Source organism: Triticum aestivum, chromosome 1D (assembly GCF_018294505.1).
Source record: "Triticum aestivum cultivar Chinese Spring chromosome 1D, IWGSC CS RefSeq v2.1, whole genome shotgun sequence".
Taxonomy (NCBI): Eukaryota; Viridiplantae; Streptophyta; class Magnoliopsida; order Poales; family Poaceae; genus Triticum; species Triticum aestivum.
The window spans coordinates 439,444,711-439,465,423 of NC_057796.1; the positions used below are offsets into that span (position 1 = coordinate 439,444,711).

A 20,713-nucleotide genomic window follows, 5' to 3' on the forward strand; every position below is an offset into this window, starting at 1 on the left:
CTTCCCCGACGTTCTGGTGAGCACAGGCGCCAAGCCGGATTCTCCCTGCCACCGGCCGCCCCGTTTCAATGGCCCTGTTTGGATCCATGGGTTAGAGTTAGTTTGGGTTAGTTTGGACTCAACTAACCCAAAAAATATCCAAACAGGAGGGTTAGTTTGGGTTAGATGCATCTAACCCATCCAAAAAATCTAACCCACCCAAGAGGTGCTTATTTGGGCTAGTTCTTCTCGGGAACACTAAAGAAACACATTTTTCTCTCGCTCTCCCCGTAGCAGATCACTCCCCACTTCCTCGAAGCTTCTCGTCCTCTCCCTCCCTCCCTCTCGCACCGCCCGTGAAGGCGCCTCGCCGTATTCGCGCTCCATCTAACCCTGCCATCCAAACACCACTTTGGCTAGAGTTATTTCAGGGTTAGTTCAGGGTTAGAATCTAACTCTAACCTCTAACTGAGTTAGAGTATCCAAACAGGGCCAATGTGGTCGCTGCTTCGGCCGTCGTGTCTCCACCGTCAGGCGATGGCACGACCGCTGCGTTTGGACGCGATTCTGCGTGATTCCGACGGGTCCAAGGCCAAGACCCACTACTATGGCGAGCCCACCATCGAGAGCGTAAGCAGGTGCATCCAAGTATTATTTGGTTATGGTTTGTGTTGTATGGTGGCATTGGATAATGTTGCATAGGTTCTGTTCAACTCATCAGGATTCATATCACCGAACAGAACTACGAGTATTACTTGTTTTTAGGTGTCTTGTAATCAAAGAATCACTGAGCAACATCATTCAGATGGATATATTTAGGTGTCTTGTATACATCGCTGATTAGGGCTGTGTTTGCATAAAAGAAGCATACTGTGTATATTATTGGACGAGCTGCGCCAAAGGTGTCCATATAGAGCAGATGGTCCTCAAAGTCATGAACGCCATATAGCATCAATGCGATATTCAGCTATCGCAGATGCATTGATCAAACATGATGTACGTTGAATAATTACTCCACTCGTACTTTGCTTTCGCTTAATGCCCACATTAGCTATCAATGAACTTTCGAGAGTAGTTTTTGTTGACCTAAATTATGAGACAGCTGTAAAATCAGTCCACTAGAAATGACAATTTATAGAGATCTATTGAATTTGTAGTCGATTTTGTTTTGTTACCTTCTATGCTTTTTCCAAAGAGTACAAAAGCTTTTCGATTTATTTCCCTTCTCAACTTTCTGCTGAGATGGTTGCCGCTTGTACAATTTTACATATTTATTTGAAAAGTTTGGTTGTATTTGGTAACCTATTTTTGAATTTCCAGTTTCTTTTAGGGAAGCAGCCTATTGTTTAGTATGTCTAATATCCCACGCAATTTGTACGAGGACCAAATGATCATCCAAGATCCCCATAAAGAGGGAATAGCATAGAGAGAAAGAGCCGCACATAGATAGATCAAATTTCATTGTCATGGGTCTCAAATGATACTGTTTTATTTTTATTTTTTTGTGAGGATTGTTTTATTCGTCTTCGGCCAGTCGCCCGCTCACATGCGCTCCTGTTTCGCGGGGTCTCACACGAGATGAGACAGCCCGACCTTATCCTTCTCACTGTCCACTCATTTTTTTCCCCAGCGACACATGCATGTCCTCCGATCCCGCCGCTGCAATCCCATCACGGCTGCAAGGCCGCCGTCTACCCCTGCTTCGGCCCCTACCCCGTCACAGCCCAATCTCGCCAGTGAGGTCGTCGTCCACCCCATAGCCGGCGACTTGTGGCGCTGGAGATGACATGCACAAGGGTCGGAGGGGGGGGGGGGCGTGCTGCATATGGTACCCACTGGTGCCGAAGACGAAGAGCCCCAGACAGGAGTGTGCTGCAATCAAAACTTGCCGGCGCTGGAAACGACGGACACCCCGGGGTCCTGGTCGTGCTACTACGCCCACTGATGATGATAAAATAGCGGCGCATCCTTCTTTTGAAAAGTGACCAAACAGTCCCCGTGCTACAACCGGCGATCGAATATGCTGCAAACCACGACAGTGAAATTGTGGCAACGACGACAGTGCACGATTTTTGCTACAACCAACAACAAAAAAAGCTACCTCCGATGACGTGATTTGCTGTAATGGCAACACCGAAGTTTTGTGGTGGCAACCGAGGTGATGCGATTTTTTGCTGCAACCAGAAGCATGAAAAGCTACCACCCACGGTCATTTTTGCTACAACCGGCAATGAAAAAGGTACAATCAGAAATGTGATTTGCTGCAACGGCACAGCGGCGCTGTGATTTTTGCCGCAACCAACAACGGAAAAGCTACAACCAGTGTCACGTGATGAAGGTTGAAGCAAATCATGGTCACCGTGACTGTCAACATGAATGGTTGTAATTATTCCTGTCACCTGTCATAGCAAATATGAACAATGGTTGAAGCAAAATATATCTGCTCGTGGATGATGAAGGGGAGGTTGGGCGTGGCCATGGCGACAGGGCTGCGGCAAGAGGCCGCAAGGCAAACGAAGTGCCACATCTTAATAATTTACTGATCGTATCGTTGTATGGAAATTTTTAGCAAGCGCCACATCTATGAAGTGGAAGGGGAGGAGCCTAAATCGACCACCTTCTTTCTCAACATCTTTTGCTTATGACATTCGCCAGGACTGATCCTACCGTTGTATGGTAATCGAAGGGCCACACCTATGCACTAGAAGAGGAGCCTAAATCGACCCCATTGTTTCTTTTTAATTCTTTCTATTTAATTGAAAGACACAAACAGCACGGTATGGACGTTCCTGACGACTGGTTTCCTTTCATGGCACTGTTGCATGGAAATTTATCAGAATAGATCACTAAACTAGAGATAGCAGAAATCTCATTACATCATCTCAATTTCAACATGGAAATACAATTTGTGCACAGATTTACAGACACCAATGGCCAACAACAAAGCAATGGACCTCCCGGAAAACGAGCAGTATAGTGGTGTTTGGAATGATTCTCCAGTTGTGCTGCCAGGTAGTGACACAAAACTGAGCGGTGCTCCACAGTTTCTAACTGAACTGGTGGCAGACTTGCAAATTCAAAAGCATCTCCGGGGTGCTCAGATTCTAGTGTAGTCATTCGCAAAGATGTCACTGCTGCACAATCACTTCTAGCTAGATTGTTCCATAAGAATCATAAAGCAAACTCTCAGTGAAAACAAAGAGGAAATAACATAAAAATACGCATTGAAACCAGAAGAAAGTGTCCACTGATGCTCAGATTCTATGGGTGTATAGATGTCGTTCACAGGGATTTCCCGTCAGTACGAGGAATGTTTTATAATCACTGCACCAAAACAGGATCAATCATCAACAACAAAAAAAGAACAGAGATTAATCTGGAATTTGGGGGCGAGCGTAACGCAAGATCCATCTGGACGGATCTGTACTTTAAAAGCCACCTGAATACATCTCAGGAGCGTTGTAAACTCGGCTGCCAGAACAGCAGCCAAACATTCAAACAGTGCTCCCCACATAAAGATAAAACATCGAACAAAATACAACAAAATATGAGGATATTCATAAGGCTCGGACATCCAAGGAAGGAATTAGCAGCATTAGCTCTCAAGCCTGGCTGGGCGAAAGCTCTTAGGCGGCATCTGCGAATGTTTTGAGAAACAAGCCTTAAATTTATCATCATCGCCATAACATATCCCCAAAAGCGACAAGTGAGCCAATACAAAAATATTTTAACCACAATGCCAACCAAAGTAAAACACAGTTTCCTATCAACACAAAAGAATCCCTCAGAGACCCATTTAAAATCATGCACACAGCTGAAACAAACCAGGTGCAAATGGAGATTCCAGCCCTGACCAAACCACAAAGGTTATAGCCAAAGGAGGACACGTGCAGTGGTGAGAAACAGCTGTTGTTTACAGTGTCATACGGCACTTCCTGGTCTAAGAATCTTCACCGGGATAATTCAAGTTGAACAAATATTGCACTATTATTAAATAAAGATAATCATTCACTTTGGTGTTGCCTCAGAAAGCCGCAAAAATATCGTCATTCAGAATCAGACGGTAATTCCAACTTAAGCTAATCATCATAGGCTTCTGTTACTTTGCAGGTCTAGTGTAAACGTAAACACGGCCCAGAAGACAAAAAACGAAAACAATGCCTAAGAAAACATGGCGTATCATCAGAATATAAAAGCCTTCTCATCCACAGGAAAATAGGCACTGTGTCAGAAGGTGTCCTAAGATTGAATAAGGTTTCATCACATGATACTGACGAAATCAAGAAGAAAATAAATAAATAGAAACTGATTTATATTGGATTCAGTTGCAAAGATGACATCACACAGGCAGCTCATGCCACCCCTCGGATCAAGTGTTGGATTATGCATCAATACCTCCTCACAATCCAAAGAGATGATCTAAATCAATAGGCAAGAATGACAGCCAAAAAGATCAAAGAAAGATATAGTTGCTCAGTGGTGGCAATGTTTAATTGGTTCGATTCTGCCTGCAATGTCGTCAATGCTTTCAGAAGAGGGAGCTTGTTATCCTCATCGCAACTACACTCTTCAAAGGAAACAAACAGACGAGACAAAAAATAGGAATGAAAAACAACAAACGGCAGATTAAAAATGAAGGGTATCAGATGGCTCGGTTCAGCGGGATAATCGGCATACAAATCAACTCCTGAGAGAAGACCTGTGATTTGGTCTGTTGAGCTTGAATATTTGCAATTCGTCACTGCCATCAACAAAGGAAATTAAGTATAAGAAAATAAAACCAACTATTCTATTTTCATTTGCTGAGTCAGATTTAATAGTATGTCAATCAGCACAGATCCGCCTACACGGACCCTAAGACTGGGGCGACAAATTTGTAATCATCATCCTCATAATTAAAAAAGATCTGCTAACTTGTTCCTTCTGTACTGTACAAGATTATTTCAGTCAAAAAAATTCAAATGATAATATCTAAAAAAGAAGACTCAGAATATGGGTGGTGATATAGCAGGATGGTCGGCAAGGCAAATAAATGCCAGTTACGACGAACGAGACCAAATATCAATCTTCACCGTCCTCTACAACAAATTCAGATATAAGATAGCAAAAATATTAAAAACCAAACGAACATACATATTGCTTGATTCTCCAGAGAAGGATAAGGTTGCAAGGTCATCAGATAGGAGCGAAAGACTATTTTTGTTCAAGTAATCACGATTTGATCATATGAACTATGCACTTGTGATCATCATTCGACCTCCTTGGCAAACCAATAATTTAAGAGAAAAACAAAACAAAACGACTGAAAAAAGAAAAAAGGATTCAAGGGATCGTGATGCCTCAGAAGGAAGGCAGTAGGTTATGTAATCACTAGAGATTTCATTGAGAAAGGTTCACACTAATCATCATCGGCACCACGAAACCACGAAATAAAAGAAAATTAAAAAATGAGCAATATCATTGGCCTCATAGAGAAGATTAGATCGTTCCACATGAAGAAAATTCGGACATATGCTTGTCTATAATTTATTTTAATCCTCGGCCAGCCATAATAAACAAAGAAAAAACAAGAACAAATCAGCAGAAAATTTACTCGGGGAGAGGTAATTCTAATCGAGAAGAGGACTCGGAATATGGGTGGTGATATAGCAGAATGGTCGGCAAGGCAAGGAGATGCCAGTTACGACGAACGAGACCAAATATCAATCGTCACCGTCCTCGAGCACGATGAAACAATCCCCGCGGGAAGAACAAACCGAAAACGGGTTGCAAATCAAAAAGACGGATCGAGATCTGATGGGAGGAGACGGATCGAGATCTGATGGGAGAGTATTCTTAGGTTGCTGGGGATGGATGGGAGGTGGCGGCGTGGGGAAGAAGGCCATCTTCGCCGCTGCTTATATAGCAGGGTTCTGGGGCGTTAGGGTTTGGCAGGGGCGCCGGGCCGACTTGTGCCGTTCGATGGGCGGTCGTGGCTGCGTTTGGTGTGATCTGCTCGGCCCGTAGGCCCAAAACTAACGGGCCACACAAACCCATCCATCCGACTGACTGTTTCTCTCTTTTTCCAATATAAAGAGGAAGAGGCCCTAAAAAAAAAGAGGAAGAAACTTGCTATTTTCCAAAATTTGCCTGGGCGCAGTTCACTAGGAGATGAAAATATTATTAGGCAGAGAAAAGGTAGTTAAAGTATCAGGTAGAAAGGTAAAAGTGTACTTCTATATGCCTTCAGATTTTTCACTCATCATTTGTAGTCGGTGTCACAATGGACTTGCGACGATGATCATTAGGTGTGCAGAAAACCGTCCACGTCATCACAAGCACCGATGATACAATAGCAAGAGGGCAAGATAATGCTGGAATTTTTTTCAAGCAAATCGTCGTTAGAAGGTAACAATTAGCCCAAGAATCTGTGGAAAGACACCTCGGACAGTAAGGCACCCCAATGAGACTTTTTGCTCTCGCAAAAAAAGTGACACATTTTGTTGACGCTGAAGGCTAAGTGATACTCCAAGCGACCATAAGTAAACAATTAAACAGCTGTAAAACACAAATGCAAGGACAACTATGTAGAATATAGGGTGGTACAAGAAAGTACAAGCCAATTGTACAGATATACATCGGATAAGAACCGTGTGTGAGTTACGTACTTCTACTTAATTACATGTCATTTTGATCCTCGAGAACGATAAATCAAAGGGTGGCAGACCTCATTGATACATCAAACTGGTCATGGAAGCATGAGGTGGTCACGGAGACTTTCATTGCCCCGGATGCTGAGGCCATTCTTAATATTCCCATCCGGCAAGGGGGAGGTGATGATTATCTTGCTTGGGCATTCGAAAGATCAGGCAAGTACACTGTGAAGTCGGCGTACCGTGCTCTTGTGACTCGGAACGAGCGTTTGGCTCTAGACGAAGGGACGGCTACCGGTACCTCAAATGATGAACAACAGATGTGGGAAGCCTTGTGGAAATTGAATGTTATCCCAAAAGTGAGAGTTTTTTGGTGGAGAGTTCTTCGTGGGATTCTTCCAGATGAAGCTACTCTCAACTATAGACACATTGCAGAAATTCGCACATGCAAAGTATGTCTTGCTATGGATGAGGATCTGAAACATGCATTGATACATTGCTCGCATGCTAAGCGCTTTTGGGAGGAGGCATGTGCATGGTTCGGGCTCCGGCTTCCCCGTCTACACCCGGACTCGTGGGCTCGCGACATTTTATGTGACCTGCGTTTTACGGATGATGACAGTGCAAAGATCACCACTATTATGTGGTCTATCTGGCATTCCAGGAATCGTATCAAGCACGGTGAAGAAGAACGAGACCCTACAGCAACGATCCGAGCTACAAAGGAGGCCATTGCACTCCTTCACTTGCCGCGCAAAGACACGCTGGTCTTGCCGGGCTATGGGTGGCGGCCTCCTGATGATGGGTTTGTAAAAATCACAACCGATGGAGCTCTCAACCTGGCGGATGGCAGGGGAGGCGAGGGAGGCATTGCTCGTTCTCCTACGGCTCTACTAGGTGCCTGGTGCAAGCCATATGTGGGGATATCAGATCCCTTGATCATGGAGGGACTTTCTTTGCGAGATGGAGTTCGGTTCGCATCTCTTCGTGGATTCTCGCATGTGATAATGGAAGTCGATTGCTTGGAGTTGGTGTCACTCTGGACCACTCGCCACAATTCTCGTTCGATTGTGGCTCCTTTACTTTTAGAGATTGGAGAGCTTAGTACTCATTTTTCCTCTTTTGTTATCCAACATGTAAACATGTTAGCTAATCTACCGGCTCACTTGTGTGCAAAGCGTGCCTGCACACTTAATGTGACTGATAGTTGGCTTGACGAGACTCCTAGCTTCTTGGTGTCCGGCCTTTTGGCTGACTGTTCCAAGAATGCGTTTACTCAATAAAGCTCTCTGAATTTCCCCGCAAAAAAAAAGAACGATAAATCGGTCAATACATTGGGTCCATGATTTTGTTCGACGCAATCGTCTGGTATGTGAACTCTGTTATGTATCTGATCATCAAATAAAACGAAAATGATTCAGGTGGGGGGCTTTGCCCCCCCCCCCACCCCCGATGACCTTCAAAAAAAGGTTTTATTTGTTATTGATGAATAAGTATGCAAGTAGTTTTCCACGGACTCCGCTCGCTCCCGTCAGGGGGCATTGACATGCCACCATATAGAATGATCTTTCCGAAACAACTTGAAAATATGTCAACATCTTTTTCACATGTTTCTAAAGCAAACTATCAAATAAGATACTGAAGGGAGAGATTAAGATGGGTGGTCGAGACCTTTGTGGCGTGTGCCTCTCGGGCGTGTAGCAATGCAAGTACAATTGGATTCAATTGATGTGGTTGAGGCATCCGCAAGCCAATAAACCATACATAATGACATGCCACCATATCGAGGAGGTGGAGTTCATCGTTACCCAAGGGAATTGAATGGAGCGGCATACAAGATTGTGAGGCCTTGCTTGATGAACCACCTAGTTTTTCTGAAGTTTCAATGTAAATAGTATTTGATATCATTGACCTTCCCCTGAGAAAGAGACTATAGACGTCCTCGGTGGATGATAGACAGTGGAAGTCGGTGTGCTTTTTAACATTTAAGAGGAGCTTACCTTTTCTTTAGAAACTTCATGTGTGGTAACTTGTTACAGCATTGTAAGAATTCATTTTTTTTGGTAAGCCACGCACACCACTCTGTGAAGAAACTAAGTTAAGGGCTACGCGAATAATTCTGGAACAACGAGTAAAGTCGCACCTACTAGTACACATTTGTACCTGTTTCCTCTTTATAAGTACTAAGATGTGAGTGGTGACATGATCATATAGCCGGGCATAAAAATATAGATTGGTTCATCTGCTCGTCCAACTACATATCTTTAAGTGGGAAAACTCTGTTGTAATTGCTAATCTGGAGTGATTATGCTTTAGGAATGAGCGGTGCTGGGAAATATAATTCAACTAGCAATACTCAAAATGCACAAATTGAAATAATGGCTACCCGCAATATTTTTGATACAATTAGTAGAGTTGCACCTACTAGTCCACCAAGTTATCCTTGTCCTCTTTACACATACCAGAGATGTGAGTGCTAACATCAATGGCTCCAGTACACTGCTACCGCTACCGCTGGTTAGAACGACCTCTCAGGTCGCAACGGTGAACATGAGAGGTCGGGATCATGTACAGCACAACTATGGTTCTCGAAGCCATGTTGGAACGAACTAATGAATGTTGTGTGCGTGTGCCTACACTTGCATATTTTTATGTCCCGCAATGTTGTGTGTGCAGCAGGAGAAAGTCATGTGTATACGGGGCGGTCGATCACACTTGAATTGGTGAACCACGCATGCAAAAATGATAAGAATGCCTTGAAATTGTCCATTGAAAACACCTAGGTGGTCGCCACTTGCGTCAAATTGTGCAAAGTTTATCAGCTAATCATTCGAGTGAGTCTTTCAAAATCAGGGATTCCACCATTGTTGGTCTATGGTCTACAATCGGTTGACCAATAGGTGGTCAACTAGTCCAAGAATTCAATGTAAGACACCTCAGGCAAGCTTTGTTTTCTATTACAGCAAGGCAGCTCAGTAGACATTGATGATGCCGCAAGCTAATTTCGACCCCAAAACAGCAGAAAACAATTAAACAATAGTGTGAAAATACAAGTACAACTAAGAAGCATCCGGGACGGTGGTACAAAGACAAAGTCCAAGACAATAGTACGAAATCCATCGGATCAGCGACGCGTGTCAGTCACCTACTTCTTCATTATAGATCATTTGATCCTCAGGTGACATATTGCTAGTGCATCGTGGTCAGGATCTAGTTTGCCAAACTGGCGTGATCTGTGTTGAAATTTTTACTTGGTATCGACGAACGGGTATGCAAGAAGTTTATCTCAGCTTTTGCTCGCTCCATCGCAGTCTGTGTGGATTTCCTGCAAATGTGGATGTGGATCCAAGGGTCGACAAAATCTGGAGCATTAACATACCACCAGACACAGCGGTGGCAGCAAAACAGTTTGGAAATATGTCAACATCTTTTCATATACTTCTGATCATCAAACAAGATTTTGAGAGGAGAGTGTAGGAACTACCAATGCCTTCACGCACAGAAAGATTGGGCCTTATCACATCCTTTGAGTTCACCATAATAAAGGATATTGCACATTCAGATGAGGCAAAGCTATGCCTTGGTGAGAACGAACAATAGAAAGGTTCATTTTGAGTATTTTGTGGGTATTCCTTGCCATCCTTTACAAGGCGAACTAGTCAAATTTGTTGATGTCGAGAGCTAAGTGGTACTCCGAACATTCAGAAGAAAACAATTAAACAATAGTAAAAAAAGATACATGTATGACTGTGAAGTATCTATGGTGGTGCAAAGTATAAGCCAACTATACAAATTGCATCAGAAGCAATGCGTGTGAGTCACCTACTTCTACTTAATTGCACATCCTTCTAATCCACGGGCGCGACAAATCGCTACTACATTGTGTTCATGATCTTGTTTGGCGAAATCGTGTGATATGAATTCAAAGTTCGATTTGTTATCGATGAACAAATATGCAAGTAGTTTTCCCCGACTTTTGCTCGCTCTCCTGTGACCTGCTTGGATTGTATGTGGATGTGGATCTAGGGTTGACAAAATCTAGGGCATCGACATACCACCATATACGACGATCTTTGCAGAACATTGTGGAAACATGTCAACGCCTTTTTCACATGTTTCTGAAGCAATTATCAAATAAGGTACCGGGAGGAGAATTTATAAAGGAGTGTCCAAGACCTTTGTGGTGTGTGCCTCTCAGGTGTGCAGCAATGCTAGTAGAAACAGATTCAACTAATGTGGTTGAGGCATACACAGACCAAGAAACCATAAAGAACGAGGCTACGGTGATTTATAATATTGTGTGACGTTAGCTGGACTTATCGAGGAGCCAGGGAGGTAGGGTTCATCGTTACCAAGGGAATTAAATGGAGAGACACCCACGAACCATGATTGTGAAGTCTTGCTTTTCTAATCAACTTTCATGTAATAGAGTTGATGAACCACCTAGTATTTGAATCAATAAAGCTAGCAATGATAGCCTTCCCTAAAAGAAAGGTTCGGTGTGTCCTTGGTGGATGAGAAACAATGAAAACCGGTGTTTTTTTAAACAGTTATTAAGAGGAGCTTACCTTATCTTTAGAAACTCCATGTGTGGTAACTTGTTACAAGAAAGTAAGATTTCAATTTTTGGTAAGGCATACAGTACTATACACCAGTTTGTGAAAATCTGAATTAATAGCTACATGAATAATTTGGTACGACGAGTAAAGCCGCACCTACTAGTTACATTTGTATATGTTTCCTCTTTATAAATACTACGGTGTGAGTGGTGACTTGACCCATGTAGCCAGGTAAACAATTATAGATTGGTTCCTTTTTTGCTCGTCCAACTTCATATCTTTAAGTAAGAAAGCTCCGTCGTAATTGCTATTCTAGAGTGATCATGCTTTAGGAATGGGCGGCATTGGGAAAAATAATTCAAGTGACGAGGCAACACTCGGTGCACAAATTGAAATAACGGCTACCCGGAATATATTTGGTACAACGAGTACAGTCGTACCTACTAGTTCATCAGGACAGTGTTGTCCTATTTACGTATACTAGAGATTTAAGTGCCGACATCAATGGTGGAGTCAGCATCAGCGACCCAGGGCAGCTGCCTCGGCTCGCCGTAGCCGCTAGTTTGAGCGAAGCTCTGATGGCAAGCAAGTCCTGTGCGTTGAACAATAGTGAAGCCAAGATCATGCTCATGACAACCATGGTTCTGAAAGCCATGGAACGAACTGATGAATGCACTGCCAAACCAAGTGCTTGCACATGCTTATTTTACATCCTATCGTGATGGTGTGTAGCAGCCTAGCAGGAGCAGGTCAATATGTAGTGTAAATCGGCCAGACATTGAGAAATGTCATCAAATTTGTCCATTGAGAAATGACAATGCTTGGGTTGGTCACCACCAGCGTCAAATTGTGCAAAGTTTATCACGTCAGCTAATTGTTCCAGCAGATTGTGCAAAGTTTGTCATATCAGCTAATTGTTCCAGCAAGTCTTTGGTTCCAGTTCCACCATTGTTGGTCTAGTGTCTACTATCGCCTGACCAGAGGTTTGGTTATTCCAAGAATTGAAGGTAACCCACCTCAGGCAGACATTGTTTTCTTTACAACATGGCACCTCAGTCAGCCATTGTTAATGCCGAAATCTAATTTGGACTCCCAAACAGCCATAAGAAAACGATTAAACAACAGTAAGAAGCATCAGGGGCGGTGGTGCAAAGATAGAGTCCAGGCCAATTGTACAAAATCCATCGGATCAGCAACGCGTGTCAGTCGGCTACTTTTACTTATGGATCCTCAATCCTCAGGCGTGACAGACTGCTAGTGCATCGCGCTCAGGATCTCATTTGCCACACTGGTGTAATCCGTGTTGAATACTCCCTCCGTATCAAAATATACGACGTCTTTTACGCAGTCACAATGTAAAAAAGGTCTTATATATTTTCATACGGCTGGAGTACCTAATAAGATAAGTCTGTTTGCCTCGGATTCTGCTAGCTCCACCGTGGTCTGTGTGGATTGCATGTGGATGCGCATGTGAATCCAGAGTTGACAAAATCTGGGGCATTGACATAGCAACGAGTGAATTGCAGAAAACCACCACATTGACGCGTAGGTTTGCAGAAAACACTGGTTTACAAATTTGAGACAAAAAACATTGATTCACAGCCTAATTTTTTGCAAAAAACACTGATCGGTCACTTCGGGCATTTTAACCGCGATTATGACATATGGGTCCCACATTTGATGATGTGGCATAACAGTTCACGATAGACGACGTTAGATGACGGATTTTCTAAATTTACAAAATTGTCCCTGTAATTTTACAGGGATACCCTTCAAACAAAAACAAAAAAGCAATCAGCTCCTCCAGATTTGGGTTGCCCAAGCAGCCGAGCAGAGTAGAAGCACGCCGGACATGGGGCTCGTCGGCGGGGAGCAGAGGGCACGGGCACAGCTGCGCGGCTGCTGCGGCAGTCGGCGGCGGAGCTGGCCGGGGCAGGTGGGCCGCGCCTCGTCCCGCGCTTCGCTTCCTGCCGCCGTGGCTTGCCTCTGCTTGCTCCGGTGCCGCGCGTCCTGCCGCCACGGCTCGCCTCTGCTTGCTCCGCTGCTGCGCGCCGCCGCGCCGCTGCTTGCTCCAGTGATACGCGCCGCCGCCGCCGCAGCCGCTCGTTCCGGTGCGCACGCCGCCGCCGCCGCTCGCTCTGGTGTTGCGCGCCACCACCGTTGCTTGCGCCCTTGCTGTGCGCCGTTGCTGCTGCCTGCTCCGGTGCTGACACCCAGCACAAAGGAGGCGACGAGCACCGGTGCAGTGGGCCGGCCTGCGGGAACGGCGGCGAGGGCTTGCTGGAACGGCCAATTGGATCGGGGTAGGGGGGGGGGATGGATTTCTTTTTGGAAAGGAGGTGTTTTTTGGAAAAAGACCAGTGTACGTCGTCAATCCTGAGCTGTTATGCCACGTCATCAAATGTGGGACCCATATGTCATAATCGCGGTTAAAATGCCCGAAGTGACCGATCAGTATTTTTTACAAAAGATTAAGCTGAAAATCAGTGTTTTTTTTGTCTCAAATTCGTAAAACTGTGTTTTCTGCAAACCTATGCGTCAATGTGGTGGTTTTCTGCAATTCACTCCATAGCAACAGATACAACGATCCCTGTGTAACAACGTGGAAATATGTCAACCATCTTTCATGTGTTTTGAAGCAGATCATCGAATAAGATACCTATAGGAGAGTTTAGGAATTAACAATGTCTTCACATACAGAAAGATTAGGCCTTATCACATCCTTTGAGTTCACCACGAACGATACACAGTAAATGTCCTTTTGACCAGAATAGCTCTGTTATAACATAATGACGGGATATTATACATTCAGATGAGGCAAAGCTATGCCTTGATGAGAACGTACAATAGAAAATCGCGAAGGTGTGCTTTTTAACATTTATTAAGAGGAGCTTACCTTATCTTCTTTTTCTTTTTCTTTTTTTTTGCGGGGAGCTTACCTTATCTCTAGAAACTTCATGTGTGGTAACTTGTTACAAGGTAGTAAGATTTCAACTTCTGTAACCCACACGGTACTATACACCACTCTATGTGAAAATCTGAATTAATAGGTATGCGGATACTTTTGGTACGACGAGCAAAGCCGCACCTACTAGCTACATTTGTATATGTTTCCTCTTTATAAATACTAAGATGTGAGTGGTGACATGACCCTGTAGCCAGGCAAACAAATATAGACTGGTTTCTTATTTGCTCGTCCAACTTCCTATAGCTAAGTAAAAAAAACTCTGTCGCAATTGCTATTCTGAAGTGATTATGCTTTAGGAATGTGAGGCATTGGGAAAAATAATTCAACTGGCGAGGCATCAGTCAGTGCACAAATTGAAACAATAGCTACCAGGAATATTTTTGGTACTACCACTATACTCGCAGATACTAGTTCATCAGGATAGCCTTGTCCTCTTTACATATGCTAAAGATTTGAGTGCTGGTATCAGTGGCGGAGCCAGTTCCCGACGACCTGAGCCAGCTGGTTGGGCTCACCGCTCCTGCTGGTTTGAGCGAAGTCTCTGGTGGCGAGCACATCCTACATGCTGAACAGTCGTGAAGCCATGATCATGCACCCGAGCCAGTTCCCGACGACCTGAGCCAGCTGGTTGGGCTCACCGCTCCTGCTGGTTTGAGCGAAGTCTCTGGTGGCGAGCACATCCTACATGCTGAACAGTCGTGAAGCCATGATCATGCACCCGAGCCAGTTCCCGACGACCTGAGCCAGCTGGTTGGGCTCACCGCTCCTGCTGGTTTGAGCGAAGTCTCTGGTGGCGAGCACATCCTACATGCTGAACAGTCGTGAAGCCATGATCATGCACCCGAGCCAGTTCCCGACGACCTGAGCCAGCTGGTTGGGCTCACCGCTCCTGCTGGTTTGAGCGAAGTCTCTGGTGGCGAGCACATCCTACATGCTGAACAGTCGTGAAGCCATGATCATGCACCCGCCAACCATATGGTTCTGAAAGCCATGGAACGAACTGATGAATGCGGTGCCAAGACAAGCGCCTGCACATGCAGATTTTACGTCCTACCATGCTGGTGTGCAGCAGGAGCAGGTCAATGTAGTCTAGACTAGTCAGACCAGTCATCGAACCATGCACGAAAACCAAAGAAATGTAGTCAAATTTATCCATGGAGAAATGAGAATGCTTCACGAAAACCATAGAAATGTAGTCAAATTTATCCATGGAGAAATGAGAATGCTTGGGTTGGTCGCCACCAGCGTATTGTGCAGAGTTGATCACATCAGCTATTTGTTCCAGCAGATTGTGCAAAATTTATCATATCACCATTGTTCCAGCAGGTCTTTCAAAGTCAAGGTTCCAGTTCCACCATTGTTGGTCCAGTGTCTACTATCACCTGACCTAGGAGGTTAATTAGTCCAAGAATTCAAGGCAAGACAACTCAGGCAGGCATTGTTTTCTTTTACAGCAAGGCACCTCAGTCAGACATTGTTGATGCCGAAAGCTAATTTGGACTCTGAAACAGCCGGAAGAAAACAATTGAACCGTAAGAAAATATAAGTATGGCTAGGAAGCATCTGGGGGCAGCATTACAAAGACAAAGTCCAAGCCAATTGTACAAATCCATCGGATCGACAACGCGTGTGAGTTACCTACTTCTACTTAATTACAAGATCCTTTGATCCTCGGGCGTGACAGATTGCTAGTGCATCGCGCTCAGGATCTTGTTCGCCGCACTGGTGTGATCTGTGTTGAGAGTTCACTTGATATCGACGAACAGGTATGCAGGTAGTTTGCCTCAGCTTCTGCTCGCTCCACCTCGGTCTGTGTGGATTGCATGCAGATGTGGATGTGGATCCAGGGTTGACAAAACCTGGGGCATTGACATACCACCAGACACAACGATCTCTGCCAAACGGCGCAGAAATATGTCAGCGCCTTTTCACATGTTTTGGAGCAGATTAACAGATAAGATAACGAGAGGATAGAGTTTAGGAGTTACCAATGCCTTCACGCACAGAAAGATTAGGCCTTATCACATCCTTTGAGTTCACCATGAAGATATCACCAATGTAGAGATGGTTGGTCGGCACATAGACACAGTAGAGGTCCTCTTGACCAGAATAGCTCTGTTATGACGTAATGAAGGGATATTACACATTCAGATGAGTCAAAAACTATAGCTTAAACCAGAGCAAAAAACATAATGGTTTGCAAGAAAAGCATTCATCATCATTTTGAGTATTCTAAAGGTATTACTTTCCATCCTTTACAAGGTGAGTTGGTCAAATTTTGTGGTAAAACTGAATTTCAACATTCAACCATGCAAGAGTTCATGCCAGTGACTAAGATTACAAGGCAACATAACTGCATACTGAGCATAGAGAAAAATCATGAAAAATATATGTAAACTAGTCATCATTGGGAACTTGGCATAACATTGACGAGTATAGTAAACCTGGAGCGAGACTGATGAGGTAATGAATCCAAATGCATATTCCCCAATACGAGGATGTCGTATGATGACTGCCTCCTTGAATGCCTGTTTGTTTTGATCTGTAAAAAGAAACAAAAGTTAGGGCATAAGTTACTCTGCAGATTGAATATCATGATAACTGTGAATTTACCTGGCGATATAGCAGCACTAATTTGCTTGGATGCATTGTAGATATGGCGCACAAGTGGCATGCGCTTGATGATCCATTCACCAATGCCAAGAACAGATGCTCCAACCCAAGATGACATGAAGACTCCAACGAAAAATATGAAAGTAACAGAAGTGATGAAGCCAAGACCTGGGGATTCAAATGAGTACAGTGGGAAATAAGCTGGATAGGCAATAAGCATCCTTCTTAGCAATGAATAAGTTACAAAATAATAACTGATTTCAACTACCCAATTTCATGTCAAGTTTCTCAGATTTTGCACAGATGTTTAAGAATCTAATGACACGATAAACTAGAACTTCAAATAATTATCAAACTATGCACCTAAGTTTTTAGGTTCCGCATGTAAATTATGCAGACTGTATAATACACAACACCACAAAGTAACATATAATAAGTATAATAATAACACTACAGGATCAAACCCCAAAGTGGAAACAGGATGAAGCCAGTCATTTATTGAAGAAACTACAACATGACAGACAAACCATCCAAGAAATTTGATATTTCAATATCAAAAGAAGCGGAATAATTTACATACCAAAAATGTTGATTCCCAATTGTGCATAGATTGGAGAGAAGAATCCATCAACAAAATGAATGAACCACCAGGTGAAGTAGAATGTTATTGCTATGGGGAAGAGAATCACACTGGCATTATCCCACAAAAGAACATCAAAACAGTATCAGTGTGTGCGTGAAAACAAAATGTTTATATAACATCATGGTAACATAATTTCAGACAGGTATTGAGTGTGTAGAATCTCCAGAAGCAGGGCAGCTAGTAACGGTTGGTGTGCATATTCACTGGTTGTCGCAGAATAAGGATGTAACTTCGAGTGTGATTTATTAGGTTCAGCCAGTATTTCTAATGCCTGAATTGGTGTCTTCAAACCAATGCCAGACTTCACAAAAAGGAACAACAAATGTCTTGCTGGACAACCGAACTAGATAACAGCAGAGGAGCATAATTGTCCAAATGCTTAAGTTAACTGAAAATACTTGGATTTCCAAAATTCCCTGTTAATTGTGGCTTAAGGGTTGGCAACTGGGGAAAATATGGTAACACATCTCCTCTGGGTTCATGCCTCCCATTCTAGATGTTAAATAATACATAATGATGCACCAAGCATGACCTATTTGATATTCCCTTGATCTCTTATGCTGATTCTTTTCAAAGAAAGAGATAAGACCCAGAACCAGAGTAGATATCACACTGAGACACACTCCATACTATTTAGCTATGCTCCTGGCAACCTTATGACAAAATCTGCCTAAATTATTTCCTAATCAATAATCACTGAAATTGAATGCTGGCAAGATCATACAGCTCTACCATCCGTTTAACATGACCTTTTCGTGGGATTTATCTTAGTAGAATGACTTACCATCCAGTCATGAATTTCTTTGAGGCCCAGCTGCGAACCACCTTATGGAAAGCCTGTATTGCCGAAAAGAGAAAGAGAAAAAGTTCAACATTAAGTTGTTCTAACCTCAGAAATACAAGCAAAGTTACCAAACATCAAGGGCATACATTGGGTGCAAGGCAAGTATCAAAAGGGAAAAGCATGAATGAACAAGAATAAAGAACATCAGCAATCTACTTTCATCTTTGTCAGATAATGATTGGTCCGAATTTTCTGTCAGCATGGCAAGCACCCTAGGCAGATTAACAATCACTCAAGGTTCTAACACAAGAAAGCATTTATGCACTGCATTTTTGCCTTCTGTATGGGGATCATAACATTATAACATCATAATATGTTCCTCCAAGGGAGTTAAATAAAGCAATTCCTCCTCAAATTCATCGCTAAGAAGATATAAATATTACCCTCAAATTGCACCAAACGAGTGTGTTGCCTTATGTTTGGAGATTATAGCATCATAATAGGTTCCTCCCAGAACACTAAATGAAGCAGTTTCTTCTCAAATTTCATTGCTAGGCAGATATAAATATTACCCTCAAATTGCACCAAAAGAGTGATGGAGCTCATCACCAATTCGACCACTCAATCCAGTAGTTAGCCTCAGCACAACAGACACTCACCAAGGGTCGACATCCCCAGTCCTACGAACTCGCAGCGTTTAACATAAACAGTCATTTCGAACCCACTTTTCGCACAATCAACAAATCCGACAATAAGCTGTGAGCTGCCACAGGAATACCGACACAGACCGTGGACTAATTCCAACAGCCAGGCTACAGACCCGAAGCCGCAGCCGGATGACAGGGTAAACCCTAGGGGAACGAACGAGGCGTGAAGGGAGGGGGGCGAACCTCGCGGCCGGTGGAGGAGAGCGCGGCGGAGGCGGAGGGGGAGGCGGCGGTCCTGTCCAGGTCGTCGTCGTCTTCCCCGGTGCGGGGGACCGAGCCGCCGCCGCCGCCGCCGGAGACGGGGATGAGGAGCTCGCGGTCGCGGTCGCGGCCGCCCATCGGGCTGAGGCTCCGCGGGGCCTTGTCGTCGCCCATCATCGGGGGCTCGGGCTCCGCGCGCGGTGGCCGGCGCGGGTCGTCGCGACCGATCGCCGTGGAATGGGGTGCGTGCCGGGTGCGGCAGGGAGGGGAGAGGAGACGCTCCTTTTTTTTTCTTCTTCTTTTTCGCGTCTGCTTCTCGTTCGTTTTCGCGTGTCCTTTTCGTCGCGTTTAATTCCGTTAGCGGCCGTGAGCTGGCGAGCCGATCGCCGGCCCACCGTGGATTGGGCCACCGGGGCCCTCCGGCTGTACGCGGGAGATGAGGTGGCAGTTTGGATTCTCCTAGGGGCATAGTTTGGAACCTTCTTATCTGCAAAAGGATTTGTTCTTATCTCCGGGGGACATCGGATCCCGGTTAAGAAAAAAAGTACATTTGTCCTTGCTACAGTTCCTTGTTTTAAAATAATTGCTGCGATAATTGGGTTGAAGTGATATATTTTATGTCTGCCCCGAATGATTTCAGATTCACTAGTAGTAACAAAGAAAAGGTTGCCTTGTTAATTAACAGAAAATAGGGTGAAAACTATCACATGAGGCCGGTAAAAACAAGGCACACTGGGTTCAGCGTCATCGTCACTACAGCTGTGCGCGCGCGAGAAGTCTACATATCGAGGGGGCTACCGAGCGAGGCACCGAGACACAATGTTTGAGAGAGAAACCAATTGACAGATTATGATCAGATCAAGTTGTCACCCTTCTGCTGTCATTGTTGGGGGGGGGGGAGGGAGAGAAAAACGTATCGAGAGTGTGCGCGGTAGGCACAGAGGCACAACTAGCGAGTGTGTGTGTGTGTTTGAAAGAGGAGTAGATAGATTATTATCAAGATCGATGTGCCACCCTACTCCTTCGGTGCCGGGTAGTGTGTGTGTATGTTTGAGAGAGAAGCCAGTCGATAGATTAGTATCAAGATCGAGGTGTCACCCTACTCCTTCGGTGTTGGGAAGTGTGGGTGTGTGTGGGGGGGGGGCAGTGACACTCACATATCTCTACTCTTATAAAAAAACAGAGTTGGTGATGATGGTGTTCCTGCCATCCTGCAATATAGGCCATCCGATTTATATCCGACGGACAGGAAGGAAACTATGACAATTTTGCAAAAAGATACCCACACCCCTCTCCGCATTTGCAAATAAGGCATTCCCTCGTTCATCCTTTTCTCCCGCAAGATAAACTTCTCATGCAAATGCATCTTGATGTTCCGTGCAACGCATGGGCATCTTGCTAGTAGGGAAAAGGAGTTTGTGTGACACATATCTAGCTATATTAAGGGATAGATAGATAGCATATGTGTGAGAGACATTATTATACTTTGAGACATTAGTGGCTGTGGGTGGGCGGAATTAAAGGGGTGGGCGTGTTAGACATAGAGAGCGTGTGTGTTTATGTGTGAGAGACTTGTAGGACGGGGTAGAAAGACGAATTTAACCCTGACAGAGGGAGATAAATACAC

The 20,713-nt window shown here is 44.3% G+C and overlaps 1 protein-coding gene and 13 non-coding genes across 14 annotated transcripts; all 14 read right to left on the reverse strand.

Annotated features, from left to right (window-relative positions):
• Positions 1 to 3,227: 3,227 nt before the first annotated feature.
• On the reverse strand, positions 3,228 to 3,313 carry LOC123183900 (small nucleolar RNA snoR8a). Its single transcript, XR_006492887.1, has one exon. It is a non-coding gene; the product is annotated as a small nucleolar RNA snoR8a (small nucleolar RNA).
• A 228-nt stretch (positions 3,314 to 3,541) lies between these two features.
• On the reverse strand, positions 3,542 to 3,662 carry LOC123183722 (small nucleolar RNA SNORD14). Its single transcript, XR_006492754.1, has one exon. It is a non-coding gene; the product is annotated as a small nucleolar RNA SNORD14 (small nucleolar RNA).
• Positions 3,663 to 3,758: 96 nt separating this feature from the next.
• LOC123183834 (small nucleolar RNA Z112) lies at positions 3,759 to 3,939 on the reverse strand. Its single transcript, XR_006492827.1, has one exon. It is a non-coding gene; the product is annotated as a small nucleolar RNA Z112 (small nucleolar RNA).
• A 56-nt stretch (positions 3,940 to 3,995) lies between these two features.
• On the reverse strand, positions 3,996 to 4,075 carry LOC123183876 (small nucleolar RNA snoR77Y). The gene has a single exon (XR_006492865.1). It is a non-coding gene; the product is annotated as a small nucleolar RNA snoR77Y (small nucleolar RNA).
• Positions 4,076 to 4,154: 79 nt separating this feature from the next.
• On the reverse strand, positions 4,155 to 4,251 carry LOC123183852 (small nucleolar RNA snoR31/Z110/Z27). Its single transcript, XR_006492841.1, has one exon. It is a non-coding gene; the product is annotated as a small nucleolar RNA snoR31/Z110/Z27 (small nucleolar RNA).
• Positions 4,252 to 4,294: 43 nt separating this feature from the next.
• Positions 4,295 to 4,388, reverse strand: LOC123183913 (small nucleolar RNA snoR31). The gene has a single exon (XR_006492900.1). It is a non-coding gene; the product is annotated as a small nucleolar RNA snoR31 (small nucleolar RNA).
• Positions 4,389 to 4,448: 60 nt separating this feature from the next.
• LOC123183738 (small nucleolar RNA R30/Z108) lies at positions 4,449 to 4,544 on the reverse strand. The gene has a single exon (XR_006492767.1). It is a non-coding gene; the product is annotated as a small nucleolar RNA R30/Z108 (small nucleolar RNA).
• An 80-nt stretch (positions 4,545 to 4,624) lies between these two features.
• Positions 4,625 to 4,728, reverse strand: LOC123183860 (small nucleolar RNA Z107/R87). Its single transcript, XR_006492849.1, has one exon. It is a non-coding gene; the product is annotated as a small nucleolar RNA Z107/R87 (small nucleolar RNA).
• Positions 4,729 to 4,783: 55 nt separating this feature from the next.
• LOC123183901 (small nucleolar RNA U31b) lies at positions 4,784 to 4,870 on the reverse strand. Its single transcript, XR_006492888.1, has one exon. It is a non-coding gene; the product is annotated as a small nucleolar RNA U31b (small nucleolar RNA).
• Positions 4,871 to 4,960: 90 nt separating this feature from the next.
• LOC123183827 (small nucleolar RNA Z43) lies at positions 4,961 to 5,056 on the reverse strand. Its single transcript, XR_006492821.1, has one exon. It is a non-coding gene; the product is annotated as a small nucleolar RNA Z43 (small nucleolar RNA).
• A 90-nt stretch (positions 5,057 to 5,146) lies between these two features.
• On the reverse strand, positions 5,147 to 5,240 carry LOC123183791 (small nucleolar RNA snR60/Z15/Z230/Z193/J17). The gene has a single exon (XR_006492807.1). It is a non-coding gene; the product is annotated as a small nucleolar RNA snR60/Z15/Z230/Z193/J17 (small nucleolar RNA).
• Positions 5,241 to 5,315: 75 nt separating this feature from the next.
• On the reverse strand, positions 5,316 to 5,393 carry LOC123183878 (small nucleolar RNA U83). Its single transcript, XR_006492867.1, has one exon. It is a non-coding gene; the product is annotated as a small nucleolar RNA U83 (small nucleolar RNA).
• A 208-nt stretch (positions 5,394 to 5,601) lies between these two features.
• On the reverse strand, positions 5,602 to 5,697 carry LOC123183826 (small nucleolar RNA Z43). Its single transcript, XR_006492820.1, has one exon. It is a non-coding gene; the product is annotated as a small nucleolar RNA Z43 (small nucleolar RNA).
• A 9,829-nt stretch (positions 5,698 to 15,526) lies between these two features.
• Positions 15,527 to 19,416, reverse strand: LOC123182722 (protein LIKE COV 1). The gene is made up of 7 exons (XM_044595378.1): positions 19,069 to 19,416; positions 18,179 to 18,231; positions 17,332 to 17,441; positions 16,752 to 16,919; positions 16,583 to 16,680; positions 16,127 to 16,253; positions 15,527 to 16,032 (listed from the first exon to the last, which is right to left on the reverse strand). Exons 1-7 carry the CDS (start codon positions 19,261 to 19,263, stop codon positions 15,923 to 15,925), a joined length of 861 nt encoding a protein of 286 aa, XP_044451313.1. The 5' UTR covers positions 19,264 to 19,416; the 3' UTR covers positions 15,527 to 15,922.
• Positions 19,417 to 20,713: the final 1,297 nt, after the last annotated feature.

Excerpts from the sequence above, each read along its gene's own strand:
- LOC123182722 (XM_044595378.1), bottom strand. The coding sequence starts at position 19,263 with ATGATGGGCGACGACAAGGCCCCGCGGAGCCTCAGCCCGATGGGCGGC. Across the intron at positions 16,254-16,582 it reads CCTCATCAGTCTCGCTCCAG|AGCTATTCTGGTCAAGAGGA; the intron begins GTTTACTATACT and ends ACGTCATAACAG. Across the intron at positions 16,033-16,126 it reads TTCTGTGCGTGAAGGCATTG|AGATCGTTGTGTCTGGTGGT; the intron begins GTAACTCCTAAA and ends GCCGTTTGGCAG.